This window comes from Myodes glareolus, chromosome 10 (assembly GCF_982192425.1).
Source record: "Myodes glareolus chromosome 10, mMyoGla1.1, whole genome shotgun sequence".
NCBI lineage: Eukaryota > Metazoa > Chordata > Mammalia > Rodentia > Cricetidae > Myodes > Myodes glareolus.
In genome coordinates this window covers 59747672-59762199 of record NC_142035.1, presented here as the reverse complement: position 1 = coordinate 59762199, position 14528 = coordinate 59747672, and the positions used below count along the sequence as shown (strand labels likewise).

Sequence of the window (14528 nt, the reverse complement as noted above, 5' to 3'; positions counted from 1 at the left end):
CAGGATAACCAGGACTACACAGAGAGGCCCTGTCTTGATTTTAAAAAAGAAAAGAAAAAGAAGGAAGGAAAAAGAAAAAAAAATACTTGTGAACTTAATAGTTTGAAAATATTTCTAGTTTATATAATATACCTTATTAAAATGCATAAATAATACCCTTATTTTTTATTCTTTTCCTTCTTCAGAACATAAAGCTCCTCCTTCCTCCCTTTTAGTTCATAAGCTAATTTTTCAGTACATTGAGGAACAGGAGTCCTGGAAGAAGAAATGCACAACACAACATCAGGTACCCCAGGTAAAGTCTGATGAAGCGATCTTATACTATTTGTCCCAAACAGCAGAACTGAAATTATTATAGCATCCTGAAATTATATTTAGTTGTTCAATATTTTGGGGATTATTAAACACTGAAAAGTTGCTTTCTTTTTTCTTTTTGTTTGTTTGAGGTAGGGTTTTGCTGTGTGTCCTAGAACTTGTTGTGTAGACCTGGCTGGCCTCGAATTCAAAGATTTGTCTGCCTCTACTGGAATTAAAGTCATGTGCCATCATGCCCCAGCAGTTTTCTTTTTGTAATCAAGACTTTTAGTTCACATTCAAAATAGTGTGAGTGGTGTTGTTAGTTGGTTTTGTTTTGAGACAGGCTCTTAGTAGCTTATTCTGACATATATATCCAAGGATGATTATGATTTGGTTTTTTGAGACAGGGTTTCTCTATAGGTTTGGAGCCTGTCCTGGAACTAGCTCTTGTAGACCAGGCTGGCCTCGAACTCACAGAGATCTGCCTGTCTCTGCCTCCTGATTATTGGGTGCCGCCACCACCCAACTCATGAACTTTGGGGGAGGGGTGTTGGGTTTTTTTTATTTTTTTGTTTTTTGTTTTTTTTTTGGTTTTTTGTTGGTTTTTTTTTTTTCAAGACAGAGTTTCTTTGTAGCTTTGGAGCCTGTCCTGGAACTAGCTCTTGTAGACCAGACTGGCCTCAAGACCATGAACTTTTGATCTACCTACCTACCTACCTACCTACCTACCTACCTGTCTTCACTGCCCAAAGTGCTGGGATTATGGACATGCACTACCATGCATCATTTATATAGTTCTGGGAATCAAACCCAGTGCTTTGTGAGTGCTAAGCCCAGATTGTCTCTTCCTATTTATTTATTTATCTATTTATTTATTATTCATTCATTGATTCTAGACAGGGTTTCTTTTTGTAGACTTGCCTATCCTGGAACTCACTTTATAGCCCAGGTTGGCCTCAAACTCAGAGATTCGCCTGCCCCTCTCTCCCCAGTGCTGGGATTGAAGGAATGCACCGCCACCACCTGGTTAGATTTATTTTATATTTCAGTTACATAGATGTTTTGCCTACATATATATCTGTGAGTGCATGTGTGTGTTGCATGACGAGGGCCAGAAGAAGGTATCAGATTCTCTTCAAACAGGAGTTACAGACGATTGTTGGCCATCTTGTGGATGCTAGGTCCTCTAAAAATCTTAACTACTGAGCCACCTTTCCAGCGGCTAGGCCTTAACTCCTAACTGAGCTGTATCTGTAAACCTCAAAATAATGTGTTCAGTATATTTGCATACACACCTACACAAAGTCATTTTTTTTCCCCTAGATGCTTCAAGAACTCTCACTAGTGGTAAACCATTGCAGACTTCTTGGAGAAGAGATTGAATTTTTAAAGAGATGGGGGCCAAATTATAGCCTAATGGATATAAATGTGAATAATACTGAGTGAGTATAATCAGTTCCCTGTAGCTGTTATAATAATGTATTATAAGCTGAGTGGTTTATATAGTAGAAAGTTAACTGATTTCACGTTCTGGAGGCTAGAAGTTTGGGGTCATTGTTGATAGGGATGGTAGTCTAAGGGCTGTGAACAACTTTTTCTCTTCCATGCCTTTTTCCTAACTTCTGGTAGTTTACTGGCAGTTTGGGGAACCTAAATGCATAACTTTGATATCTATCTTCATTCTCACATGGTATTCTTTGATTATGTCTATATCTAATTTTTTTTTTTTGTATACAGTATATATACATGTCTGCCTACAGGCCAGAAGCGTATACCAGATCTCATTATGGATGGTTGTGAGCCACCATGTGGTTGCTGGGAATTGAACTCAGGACCTCTGGAAGAACAGCCAGTGTTCTTACCTGCTGAGCCATCTCTCCAGCCCTATATCTAAATTTTCTTTTTAATAAGGGTACCAGTCATGCCAGACAAAGGACCTCATCTTATCTTAAATTAATAGTGACCCTATTTCTTCCTTTTAAACAATTTCTTTATCTGCTTTGGTGTTCGCCTACATGTGTATGTATATAAGGGTGTTAGATTCCCTGGAACTGGAATTACAGACAGTTGTGAATTGTCACACTGGTGCTGGTCCTCTGGTAGAGCAGCCAGCGTTCTTAACTGCTCAGCCCTCTCGACAGCACCATGGCCTGAATTCTAAGTAAGGTCACATCTGAGATAATCAAAGTTAGGATTTAGATAACTTGTCAAGAACGTAATTTTTTGAGATGCTGTCCACATTGTCCTGCTAATGCCCAGTCTACGTCTGCCTTTCAAGTACTGGAATTATAGTGGGATTATGTACCATTCCACTTGGCTTTTTTGTTTTTCTATTTTAAGTCTCTCTGTGTGTGTATGCGTGTGTATGTAACTGTATGTCCCATGATTGAAAGGCTAGCAGAAGGCATTGAATCCCCTGGAGCCTGGAGTTAAAGGCAGTTGCGAACTACCTGATACAAATGCTGAGAACTGAACTGCATTCCTTTGGAAGTGTAGGAAGCACCTTAATCACTGGGCCATCACTTTGTTCTCCCAGGAGCAACTCACATTGTAACCCAAACTGACCTCAAAATATTGTCATCTTCCTGCCTTAACCTCCAGAGTGTGCCAAGGATTACCAAAAAATGAACTCTGAGTTCAGTCAGCAATACACTTGACTTGCAAGTGTGAAGACCTGAGTTCAGACTCTCTGAACTCTTGCTTTAAAAAGTCCACTATGAACCAGACATAGTGGTGTGTGTCTTTAATCCCAGAATTATGGAGACAGAATCAGGATCTCTGAATTGAAGCTAGGCTTGTCTATATAGCAAGTTCCAGGACTGCTCGGGTTATATAAAGAGATCCTTTCTCAGGAGGAAAAACGGAAAGGGAAAAGGCCTAGTATCATAGCCTGCACTTGTAATCCTAGCAGTGGCATGAGTGTAAGCAAAGAGAAATGGGTCCTTGGAGTCTTGAGAGTCAGCTATCCTAGACTTTGTGATGACATTCCAGACCACTGAGAGACCCTGGCTCACACAAAGGTGGAAGGTGCTTGAGGGTCAGTACCCAAGATGCTGAGCTCCACACATACTGTGCATGTACATAATTGTACAATCACCCCCCCCATACTCTTAATATATTATATTGCTGTCGATTAGGAAATAACTATTATAATATCTTTTTTTATAATTTCTTGCTCCAGTTTTATGTTCTTTTCTATTTGATAAGACAAAGAGTAACAGCCACCTGTTTCACATGCAAATATAAAAGAAAAATGTATTCGTGTTTTAATCTATTTTAGTTTTATATTTTTAATTGTGTATCTTGTCTTTTATAGATTAAGACTTTTATTCTCCAGCATTGCAGCATTTGCAAAATTTGAGATAACTTTGTCTCTCTCAGCCCAGTATCCCTTCGTCCCACCGCCATTCGCCATTCAAAATCACCTTGGGAACACGAGGTAAGTAAATATCCAGCCCAGCAGAAGTTCCAGCTTGTTTTTGTACACCTCTTATTTCATCCCAAAGGTCCTTGAAAGTGTCAGTAAATATACTGAGAGATAAGTGTCACTTCTTTCCGACTTTCTTTTCTAATATTTGTTCTTCTAAAGTCAGTGATATTATTGTCACATGTGGATGCTGGAGTCCAGTCTTTTATGATGGCTTCTCCTTAAGACACGAATCAAAAAACTAAAATTTTGAAACTGGAGAAGTAACTCAGTTTAGTAGCATGCACAGAGGTCTGGCTTACATTCTCAGCACCATACAAGTTGAAAATAGTGGTGCTGCATACCTGTAATCCCACCCTCCATAGAGGAAGAGGTAGCAGGATCAGAAGTTCAAGATCATCTCCATTAGACCATGATCTACTGTATAACTTTTTCGACAACACTATGAAATATTAGAATCTGTGCTCCTTAAATTCATCAGCAAATAACAATAGTTTAGAGTTTGTGACTAAAGAAATTCACCCGGGGGCTGGAGAGATAGCTCAGTGGTTAAGAGCACTGGCTGCTCTTTCAGAGGTCTTGAGTTCAATTCCCAGTAACCACATGGTGGCTCACAACCATCTGTAATGAGATCTGGTGACGTGTGGGCATACATGGAGGCAAACTGTTGTATACATAAGAAATAAATAAATAAATCTTTTTTTTTTTTTTTTAAACGAGTGAAACTAATGTTGACTCCCATAGGACATTTGCTAAGGTCTGGAGGGTTGTTTTTTTTTTATGGTTTATTTAACTTTATTTTATGTGCATTGGTGTGAAGTGTCAGATCCCCTGGAACTGGATCTTTAGACAGTTGTGAGCTGCCATGTGGGTGCTGGGAATTGAACCCCGGTCCTCTGGAAGAACAGTCAGTGCTCTTAACCACTGAGCCATCTCTCCAGCCCCAAATAAATAAATCTTTAAAGAAAAAATAAAGAAATTCACCTGGAGACCAGGGAGATAGCTCAGTTGGTAAAGAGCCTACCGCACAAGTAAAAACATGGTGCAGTGGCACGTATCCACAAATCTAGTTCTTGGAAGGGTAGAAGCAACAGGACCCCAAGAGTCACTAGCCAGTCAGTCTAGCCAATCACTGAAAGACCTGTTTCAAAAAATAAGTTGTAGAGCAACTAAGGAAAGCACACTGTGTCTACCTCTGCTCTATACCCCCCACATCTACAGGAACACTTATGTGCATACATGCACAAACACAAAAACATGGTGGGGGTAGGGGAAGCAGAAGCTAGAGAGATAACTCAGTAGTTATGCATTCTTGCTGTTCTTCCAGAAGTCCTGGGTTTAGTTTCCAGCACCCACATAGAAAGCATACAACCACCTGTAACTCTAACTCCAGGGAACTCAGTGCCCTATTCTGGCCTGCTCTAGCATCTGCTCTGACATGTGCTCTCACATATTCCTACACACATAGATACACATAATTAAAAATTTAATTTGAAAGCAATCGGGGAGTTTGGAGACAAAACCTAGTAGTAGAATGCTTGCTTCACATGTACAAGGGCCTGTGTTTAATCTCTAGCACAATAGGCAAACAACAACAGAAAAGCAACCAGGTCAAGATACTTTATAATTATATTCAGAACAGTTTCTATTAAAGTTCTGCTTATTTCCAGAAATATCCTTTTGTGCTTCCTAGGAACTTAAGAAGTAATATTCAAGGAAATGAATAGCTCTGAATTGGAGACAGGTGTAAGTTTTCAGGAAAAGTAATCAATACCTTTTTGTCTTTTGTAGCCACGATGAAATCGCTACAATTATATCTAAGGTGCCTTTAGAGGACAACTACCTGAAGAATGTGGTCAAGCAAATTTACCAACATCTACTTAAGGACTGAAATTTTACCATAAGACCCACGGATCACAGCTATATCAACTAAGGAAAAATGCATGTACCCAGGCCTAGAGGTGCATTCTCATAATTGCAGGATTTGAGTGAGATAAGATCACAATGTCAGGGCACCATGGGCTGTCTATGAGACGTGGTCTAAATAGACAAACAGAAAACGGATACTTCAGGGTCACCGTTGCTGTTTATCCTTAACATCATATAAAACTAGCAAAGTGCCTCCTGATGATGTCATAGTTAATTTGTATCATTAGTTTTGAAATACCTAGTCAAAAATGGTGAGGTCTCAAATAGTATTTATCAACTTTCTTATCCTTATACCCAAGGTTAAGTAACTAGACATGTGGGAAATTTGCCCTAATCTAATGCATGGATGGAACACTTACCTTGTATAATGAAGTCCTAGGGTTAATACTACAGAAATAATTCTTTTTAAACATTGTGCTCTTTCCCTTACTGTAAGCTCTAAGTAGTAGCTTTTACGAGGAAGTAGGACGACCAATACAAAGATTAACCACTGCCCCCTATTCAGAGCTTCTGTGCACTCATGGCCTTGTCTAGAGTAGAAACATCTCAGCTTGTTACAGAATACGGTAACGGGGACAACTGATCTCATGACTTCCAGACCAGTATCGTCAACAGAGTGAAATTTTCTCAATAAGAACTAAAAAATGCCTTATCCACAAACTACTCAGCCTCTTTCCCCATTTCAGAAATGCTATTAAGAGAAAGCAGAAGCACTCAACTTTTGAAATGGTGGCCATCTTCTCTTGACAGTCTTGGTATTTTTTTCTACAGTGTCTATTAATGTATTCTTAAGTGTACTCTTTCTAGGAAAAATTCATTCATTTTGCTATATTATGTAAATATTTTAATGTTTTTGTGTTTGTGATATATGATCTATGTAGTAAACAGATAATATGCCTTTGGTGTATGCTAGTTCTTTCATTATAAAGAATACTTTATAACTAGAATTTTAACCATTTTTTATTAGTATCATTTGAAGCAATATCATATTGCAATACTGGTTTCTCACAATCATAAAAACTATTGCTTCCTGAAGCTACATTTTTTTTCATGTACAAAAGCAATATATCAGTTGTTTAGTAAATGCATAGTATTATTTCTGAGGTGGACAAATGGAAAAGGACTTTTCCCCAAGTACTAGTCAAATTCTAATCATGCTAACTTTTGTTTCTTTTATATTTAATTCTAAACTATGTTTACATTTTAAAGTTAATTTGTCTTAAATTTTATCTTTTTATATCAGGGTAAAGTCCTTTTAGTTTCTCAAATGTTATCTTACTTTTTCTGTTTTTATTTCTGAGCTATATATACATTAAAAGATGACAGTCTTTTAGGTTTCAAAAGTCAACACAAAACTCTTTTGACTATAAAATTAAATGTTAGAGATCCATAATAAAACTTGTAAAGTTATCAGTATTATCTGCTTCCTGTAAAATTTAATTTATCCTTCTGAATTGGAATTATTTTTTCCCTATATGTTTAGCAGGTTTTCTTATATATTTTCTAAATTTGAGAACGCGCTCCAAGAATGATTTTGATTATAATGGTGGTATCTAGGTTTGGAGTATGTAATTGTATTTATATAGGTATTTGTGTTTTCCTCTACTTAGAATTTTGACAACTTTTTGTATTTTCTAAGTTTCTCTTTTATTAATTTTAGAGGATTTCCTTTCATTATTAAAGTGCATTGATTACTTGAACTCCTTTATAATTAGTATATCTATTAAGAGTATTTTTGTGGTGGGGCTTGAAAGATGGCTCAATGAGTTCAATTCCCAGCAACCACATGGTGGCTCACAATCATCTATAATAAGATCTGGTGCCCTCTTCTGACATGTAGGCATACATGCCAACAGCACATTGTATGCATAATAAATAAATAAATCTTTAAAAAAAAGGATATTTTCACTGGGTATAGTGGTACACTCCTGTAATTCTTAGCACTCAGTGGGCCAAGGTAGATGAATCTCTGAATTTGAGAGGCTAGCCTAGTCTACAGAGCCAAGTTTCAGGATAGCCAGGGATACACACACAGAGAAACCCTGTCTCCAGAAACAAAACAAATAAATGAAAAGTTTTTTTGTTTTGTTTTGTTTTTTGAGACAGGGTTTCTCTATAGCTTTGGAGCCTGTCTTGGAACTAGCTCTTGTAGACCAGGCTGGCCCCAAACTCACAGAGATCCGCTTACCTCTATCTCCCGAGTGCTGGGATTAAAGGCGTGTGCCACCACCGCCTGGCTGGAAAATTTTCTTATAATTTTTATCGCCTGGAGGGCCAGCCACCAGGAAGCATAGGGCTCGAGGGGAAATCCACAGTGTCGGTGAGTTACTGAACTTTTATATTTGAGGGGATTAGAGAAAAACATACATACTCTTGATGGTTTCCTTTTTTATTCTCTATTCCTTTGTATTCTGTTCATGTTCTTTCATTGTCGATTCGATAAACAAAGGCACTCCAAGATGAAATTTTAAGGCCTAGGTGACAGCAGAAAGGTTCAGACTCTTCAGATGGGCTGAACTGGGACAGTCTGGGCTTGGATTGGACCCCAAATAACTGTACAAAGGCGTATTTATTGTTACACAGAATATTTCCTCATACCAAAGTCCCTAACCTTAATTTAACGTCTTACTGAAGGTGACCATCACATGCCTCCATGATTCTAGTCCTTTACTATGCATTGTGTGCAATGCACAATAATACAAGAGCCTCAGATGTACCTGAGATGTTTTGTGACCAAAGTCATGGAATGGACTCAGCCCCTTTAGCAAAATAATCGTTGTTTTTCACAAGGATTCTCCAGAGTACTTCTAAAATCATCTGTTCATTCTACCTTTTATTCCATATGGTGATTCTACTAAATTCCTACAGAATACAGGTAAAAATGTTTTCTTTCAGCTAAGGATGCATAGTGAAACCTGTGACTTTGTCTTTCAGCATTAAGATTAAAGGAATTTGAGTCAGCCTGTTTCAATTGTTTTAATCGTTAACTTGAGCTATGACCTGTGTAGCTCCTTAAATGAAACTCATAAGTTCTACCTGTGTAACATTTCCTTGTGGTTACTTTCTTTCATCAAAATTGTGTATAAGATAACATTATTATCAATTAGACAGCACAAGTAAGGGAGGAATCATAGGTAAATGCGCCCAGTAGAACAGGATGTTTCCATGAGATAAACACATTACACAACAGGCAGTGGGGGAATCTCCCCACAGCCAGTTCAACCATGCCAGATATCGGAGAACGATAGCAACAGCAAACATGTAAAAGCCCAGCAAAGCAAAAGACATTCCAGGATCTGTGTTCTTAGGGTCCTTGCCTGAATGAGAATTATCCATTAAGGGGTTGCCTCCTGCTGTGCGTATACCCTGAATCCCATTCTCTGGCACGGCCACCGGCTCGTAAAGTACAATTAACTAGATCCTAAATTATTTTTTCTGTCTTGTAACTGTCTTGACAAAAACAAAATGACTTGTGTCCCTTCTGTTTGCTATTGGACTGTTAAGTCAATGAGCCCACCAAAATTGTTACTTCCCTAGGAGTCTCACGCTGGTAGAAGGAAAACACCTAACTAGAGACTGGTTTGGGGTTGGAGGAGGAGATTTTACCCAATTTTGATAACTTGTTAGACCACTTTGCAGGAAAGAGACTGAAGTCTAGACAAAAATGGGTCAGTGATAGGTGGGACCACACCTGATAGCGACTACTTAACTATGCAAACCTTTTGCCTTCTAATTAAAACCTCATGTCAGCACCCCAAAGATAGACTTGGGGGCTCAGTAGATATCTTTGTTTTTGTTTGCTATGTGATCATATTAAATGAAGCTCCCTTTTCTGGTTTTTACAACCACATCTTTTTTTTTTCCTCTTGATTTTTTGAGACAGGGTTTCTCTGTAGCTTTGGAGCCTGCCCTAGAACTAGCTCTTGTAGACCAGGCTGGCCTTGAACTCACAGATACCCACCTGCCTCTGTCTCCTGAGTGCTGGGATTAAAGACTTGCACCACCACCACCCACCCCACAATCACATCTTTAATTGGCCTACTGAGGCAATGGCCAAACTTGTAAGGACTTCCCAGGTCCAGGTTCTGATTCTCAAAACTCCAATAACAAAATGGCCAGCTATGTAAGCCAGCAAGCCAGCTCAGCAGGTACTTGTCTCCTGATGACCTGAGTTCCATCTTTGGGACCCACAGGATAGGAGGGAACCAACTCAGGTAAGTTTTACTCTAACCCACACAAATGCACCAAGATGTGTGCATTAGATGTAGTGTTGTGAGGTATCTGGTGAACATTACTCAACATGGGTTCAAGCGATTAGAAAGTGTTAGTGACTACACTGGCTGTTCAGGACCCAAGTGCAGCCCTGAACCTTTCTCAGGGTGGGCTTTTAAGCACAAAAACTACATCCTGGGTTGGCACACCTCAGTTAGCAAGAACAGTACATTTCTGTACCAAAAGGAAGATTAGTACCAAAAAGCAAAGATTTAGGGACTTTGCTGGAACTGTAGACTTTGATGGAGTAGAGTAGGTCTTTGCTTTTGTTTGCAGGGGCTGCTGCTTATGTGCTTGTAGGTGGACTTTTCTGTCCCACCAGTCAGTTCCCAGATAGCCACACAAAGACTTAATTATAAATTCTTTTTTTGATATTTTGAGCTCTACATTTTTCTCTGCTCCAGTCTCTGCCTCTCCCCTCCCCTTTTCGACCCTCCCCAAGGTACCCATGCTCCCAATGTACTCAGGAGAGTACAGGTCTTGTCTTTTTCTACTTTTTACTTCCCATGTAGATTAGATCTATGTGTGTCTCTCTTAGTGTCCTCATTGTTGTCTAAGCTCTCTGGGAGCTTTTGTAGTTTTTGTAGTTTGTAGGCTGTTTTTGTTTTTGTTTTTGCTTTATGTTTAAAAACCACCTATGAGTGAGTACATGTAATAATTGTCTTTCTGTGCCTGGGTTACCTCACTCAAAATAATGTTTTCTAACTCCATTCATTTTCCTGCAAAATTCAAGCTGTCGTTATTTTTTTCTGATGTGTAGTACTCCATTTTGTAAATGTATTACATTTTCCTTATCCATTCTTCGATTGAGGGACATTTAGGTTGTTTCCAGGTTCTGGCTATGACAAACAAAGCTGCTATGAACATAGTTGAGCACATGTCCTTGTGGCACGATTGAGCATCCTTTGGATATATACCCAAAAGTGGTATTACTGGGTCTTGAGGAAGGTTGTTTTCTAATTTCCTGAGAAGTCACCACACTGACATCCAAAGAGGTTGTACCAGCTTGCATTCCCAACCAGCAGTGCAGAAGTGTTCCCTTTTCCCCACAACCTCTCCAGCATAAGTTGTCATCAGTGTTTTTGATTTTGGTCATTCTTTCAGGTGTAAGATGGAATGTGAGTTGTTTTGACTTGCATTTCTCTGATGACTAAGGATGTTGAACACTTCCTTAAATGTCTTTCAGCCATTTTAGATTCCTCTGTTGAGAGTTCTCTGTTTAGGTCTGTACTCCATTTTTTTTTATTGGATTATGTGATCTTTTGGTGTCTAATTTCTTGAGTTCTTTGTATATTTTGGACATTAGACATCTGTCTGATGTGGGGTTAGTGAAGATCTTTTCCCATTCTGTAAGCTGTTGTTTTGTCTTGTTGACCGTGTCCTTTGCTTTATAGAAGCTTTTCAGTTTCAGGAGGTCCCATTTATTAATTGTTTCTCCCAGTGTCTGTGCTCCTGGGGTTATATTTAGGAAGGGGTTCTCTGTGCCAATGCATTCAAGTGTACTTCCCACCTTCTCTTCTATAAGGTTCAGTGTGGCTGGCTTTATGTTGAGGTCTTTGATCCATTTGGACTTGAGTTTTGTGCATGGTGATAGATATGGGTCTATTTTCTTTCTTCTACATGTTGATATCCAGTTATGACAGCACCACTTGTTAAATATGCTTTCTTTTTTCTATTTGATATTTTTTGCTTCTTTATCAAATATCAGGTGTTTGAAGATGTGTGGATTGATAATCTGGGTCTTCTGTTTGGTTCCATTGGTCCTCCTGTCTGTTCTTATGCCAGTACCAGGCTGTTTTCAGTACTGTAGCTCTGTAATAGAGTTTGAAGTCAGGGATTGTGTTGCCTCCAGAAGTTCTTTTATTGTACAGGGTTGTTTTGGCTATCCTGGATTTTTTGCTTTTCCAATTATAAATTCTTGACCAATAGTTTAGGCTTGTCTCCAGGCAGCTTTTACAATTTAAATCAAACCATTCCTATTAATCCATGTGCTGCCCCGAGGCTCGTTTATGACATCTATGAACTTCCCATGTTGCTTCTATAGTGTAAAAGGGACAAGTGGAGCAGGAAACCAACCAATCCCAGGGTACCCAGACTCTGAACACAGAGCCAGTGAAAGAAACACACCCTGGATCTGAGACCTGAGCCAGGGAAAGAAACATCTTTATCCCTGACCCAGGACTAAAGATAAGTGCCCTGGCTCTGAAACTAGTTTCTTTTTCTTTTTTTTTTTTTTAAATTTTATTATTATGTATGTAGTGTTGTGGGCACCAGATCTCATTATAGATGGGTGTGAGTCACCATGTGGTTGCTGGGAATTGAACTCAGGACCTCTGGAACAGCAGTCAGTTCTCTTAACCTCTGAGCCATCTCTCCAGCCCCTGGCTCTGAAACTAGTATCAAAGAAACACAGTTTGTCTCTAGAATAAGAGCCAGTGAAAGAAATATACCCTGGTCCTTAAGAGTCAAAAAGCTAAAAAGGGGCCAGTGAAAGAAACACAATCTCTGCCGCTGACCAATCCCTGAGCAGGGAAAAACTAATCCCTCTTCTTCCTGGGAAAAGTCTCCCTCCCCCCACACCCCAAGAAGCCCTATATAAGCCTCTCTGCCCATTCAGTTAAGGGCTACTATTTATCCCTCCCTGGCAGAGGTGGCTACTCTCCTGGACTCCTATCAAATAAATCTTTTTTCTCAAAAGAGTCTTAGGTAAAGATCTTCATTGGCTGGTGAAGAATAGAAGATCCTGGCTGGGATGTCCCTTAGGGGACTGAGCTAAAAACCTTGCTGAGATGTTCCCTTAGGGAGCCTGAATAAGGCAGAGTAGAACAGAACCTTGCTAGGACGCTCCTTAGAGGGGGCTGAGCAAGGCTAAGCAGAAAAAGTAACAACTTTCCCCCGGAGCTGGAGGAGACTGCTACATTTCTTCAGGGGCTTCCCCTTCAGCGGAGTGTTAGCAAAATAACTTCTTGGACCAGAGAAGAAACAGATAGCTCTGCTAAGATGGTCCCTTAAGGGAACAGAGTAGAGCTCAGCTGTATTGCCTCTCCAGAAGAGCAGGATTGCTATATCCTGCCGAAAGACCATCCCCCACTGAACCCCAGCTTCAGGTAGCCTGGCTTCCCAATAGTCAGGACACCTGTCCTCCAGGGCTGAGCTGTCCTATTGCGGCTCCAGCCTCCATAGCTGTCCTATTGTAGCTGTACCCCTCACACAGTAAGAGCTGTCTTATTGTGGCTCTAAGTATAATCTAGTTTCCTGATAAATCAGGATATCTCTGCAACTCTATAGCTGTAACAAATTCCCCTACAGCTTCTTCTGCATCTGGCTCTTTCGACTCTGGTCTCTTACCCAGCATTCTCTCTTCCAAAAATTCTGCCTAGCTATCGGCCATCAGCTTTTTACTAACAGTAAGATCAACAGATTTTCAGAGTATACAGAAGGGTTATTCTACAGCATTTCCCCCTTTTTGTCTAATCAAAACGGAAGATTTTTAACTTTAACATAGTAAAACTATAACAAAACAGTTATCAAGTAAGATTTACAATATCCAATCCATTTGTATTTGGCAAAAATAGAGAAAATACTCTATTATCTATCTTATCTCTATGAATCTAAAGTTTTATACTTAATTTATCTTTTATCAAAACTAAGAAAAACTATAATTTTAACTATTTAGTCTTTAACCCCTTTAGCCCCTTTAACCCTGGAAGGTTATGTTACCTTACAGGAACTTCTGGCTGTCTGGATAGTCACCCTCAAGTTCTGCAGCATTGGAGCTTCCAACTTCGGCTTACAGGCCTAGTATATCTGGTAGACATTTTTGAGAAGTAGAGAACTTTGAAGGATTGCTCTACCTTGTCTTGATTGGCAGTTGCTATCTTGTGTGTCCTGATGGTCCAGTTTAGACAGTTTACTGTCAGCAATTGAGGCAAGGGCAGTTTTTGCCCAGATGGCTAGCTTTTTGCCCTACAGAAATCAAACCCCGCATGGAAGTTCTCCAGTGCCCATCTTCGTTGTTTGTTTTTGGTTTATTTGGGACAGAGCTTCTCTGCTTAGTCTTGGGTGTCCTGGAACTCCCTCTGTAGATTAGGCTGACCTCAAATTCACAGAGATCAGCCTGTCTCTGCCTCCTGAGCACTGGGATTAAAGGTGTGTGCCACCACTGTCCCATCCCCATCCTCTTCTTTGAAGTAAATTGGTGCTGTCAGAAGCACTGTTATGAAAAGTCTTAGGTTATTAAACATACTAAATGTCAAATTATGTAGTTCTCTGAAGTGTTTGAAGACCATCAGTCTATGTAAATATATCTGTTTAACCTTGAAAATATACCTAATATGACTACAAGTTTATGGATGACCTCTGTGGCTTTGGAGCCTGTCCTGGATGTAGCTCTTGTAGACCAGGCTGGCCTCTAACTCACAGAGATCCGCCTGCCTCTGCCTCCTGAGTGCTGGGATTAAAGGCATGCGTCACCACCGCCCGGCCATTGTATTTTTTTAATTATACATTACATTTTAAATGAGCTGTATAATACCCAAACAAGAATAAAAATATACATTCAGCATAACACAATTGACCTTAAATTTGTAGCAATAAATCCAAA

General features: G+C 39.5%; 1 protein-coding gene across 2 annotated transcripts in view; it reads left to right on the top strand.

The window, feature by feature from the left end:
• The window catches only part of Knl1 (kinetochore scaffold 1), a 66316-nt gene extending 58963 nt beyond the window's left edge, over positions 1-7353 (top strand). For both annotated transcript variants that reach the window (XM_048459469.3, XM_087911298.1), the window contains exons 23-26: positions 186-295; positions 1621-1739; positions 3614-3736; positions 5516-7353. In XM_048459469.3, the coding sequence (XP_048315426.3) occupies positions 186-295; positions 1621-1739; positions 3614-3736; positions 5516-5615 (452 nt within the window). In that variant the 3' untranslated portion in view covers positions 5616-7353. The remainder of the gene's footprint in view (positions 1-185; positions 296-1620; positions 1740-3613; positions 3737-5515) is intronic.
• The last annotated feature ends 7175 nt before the right edge of the window (positions 7354-14528 follow it).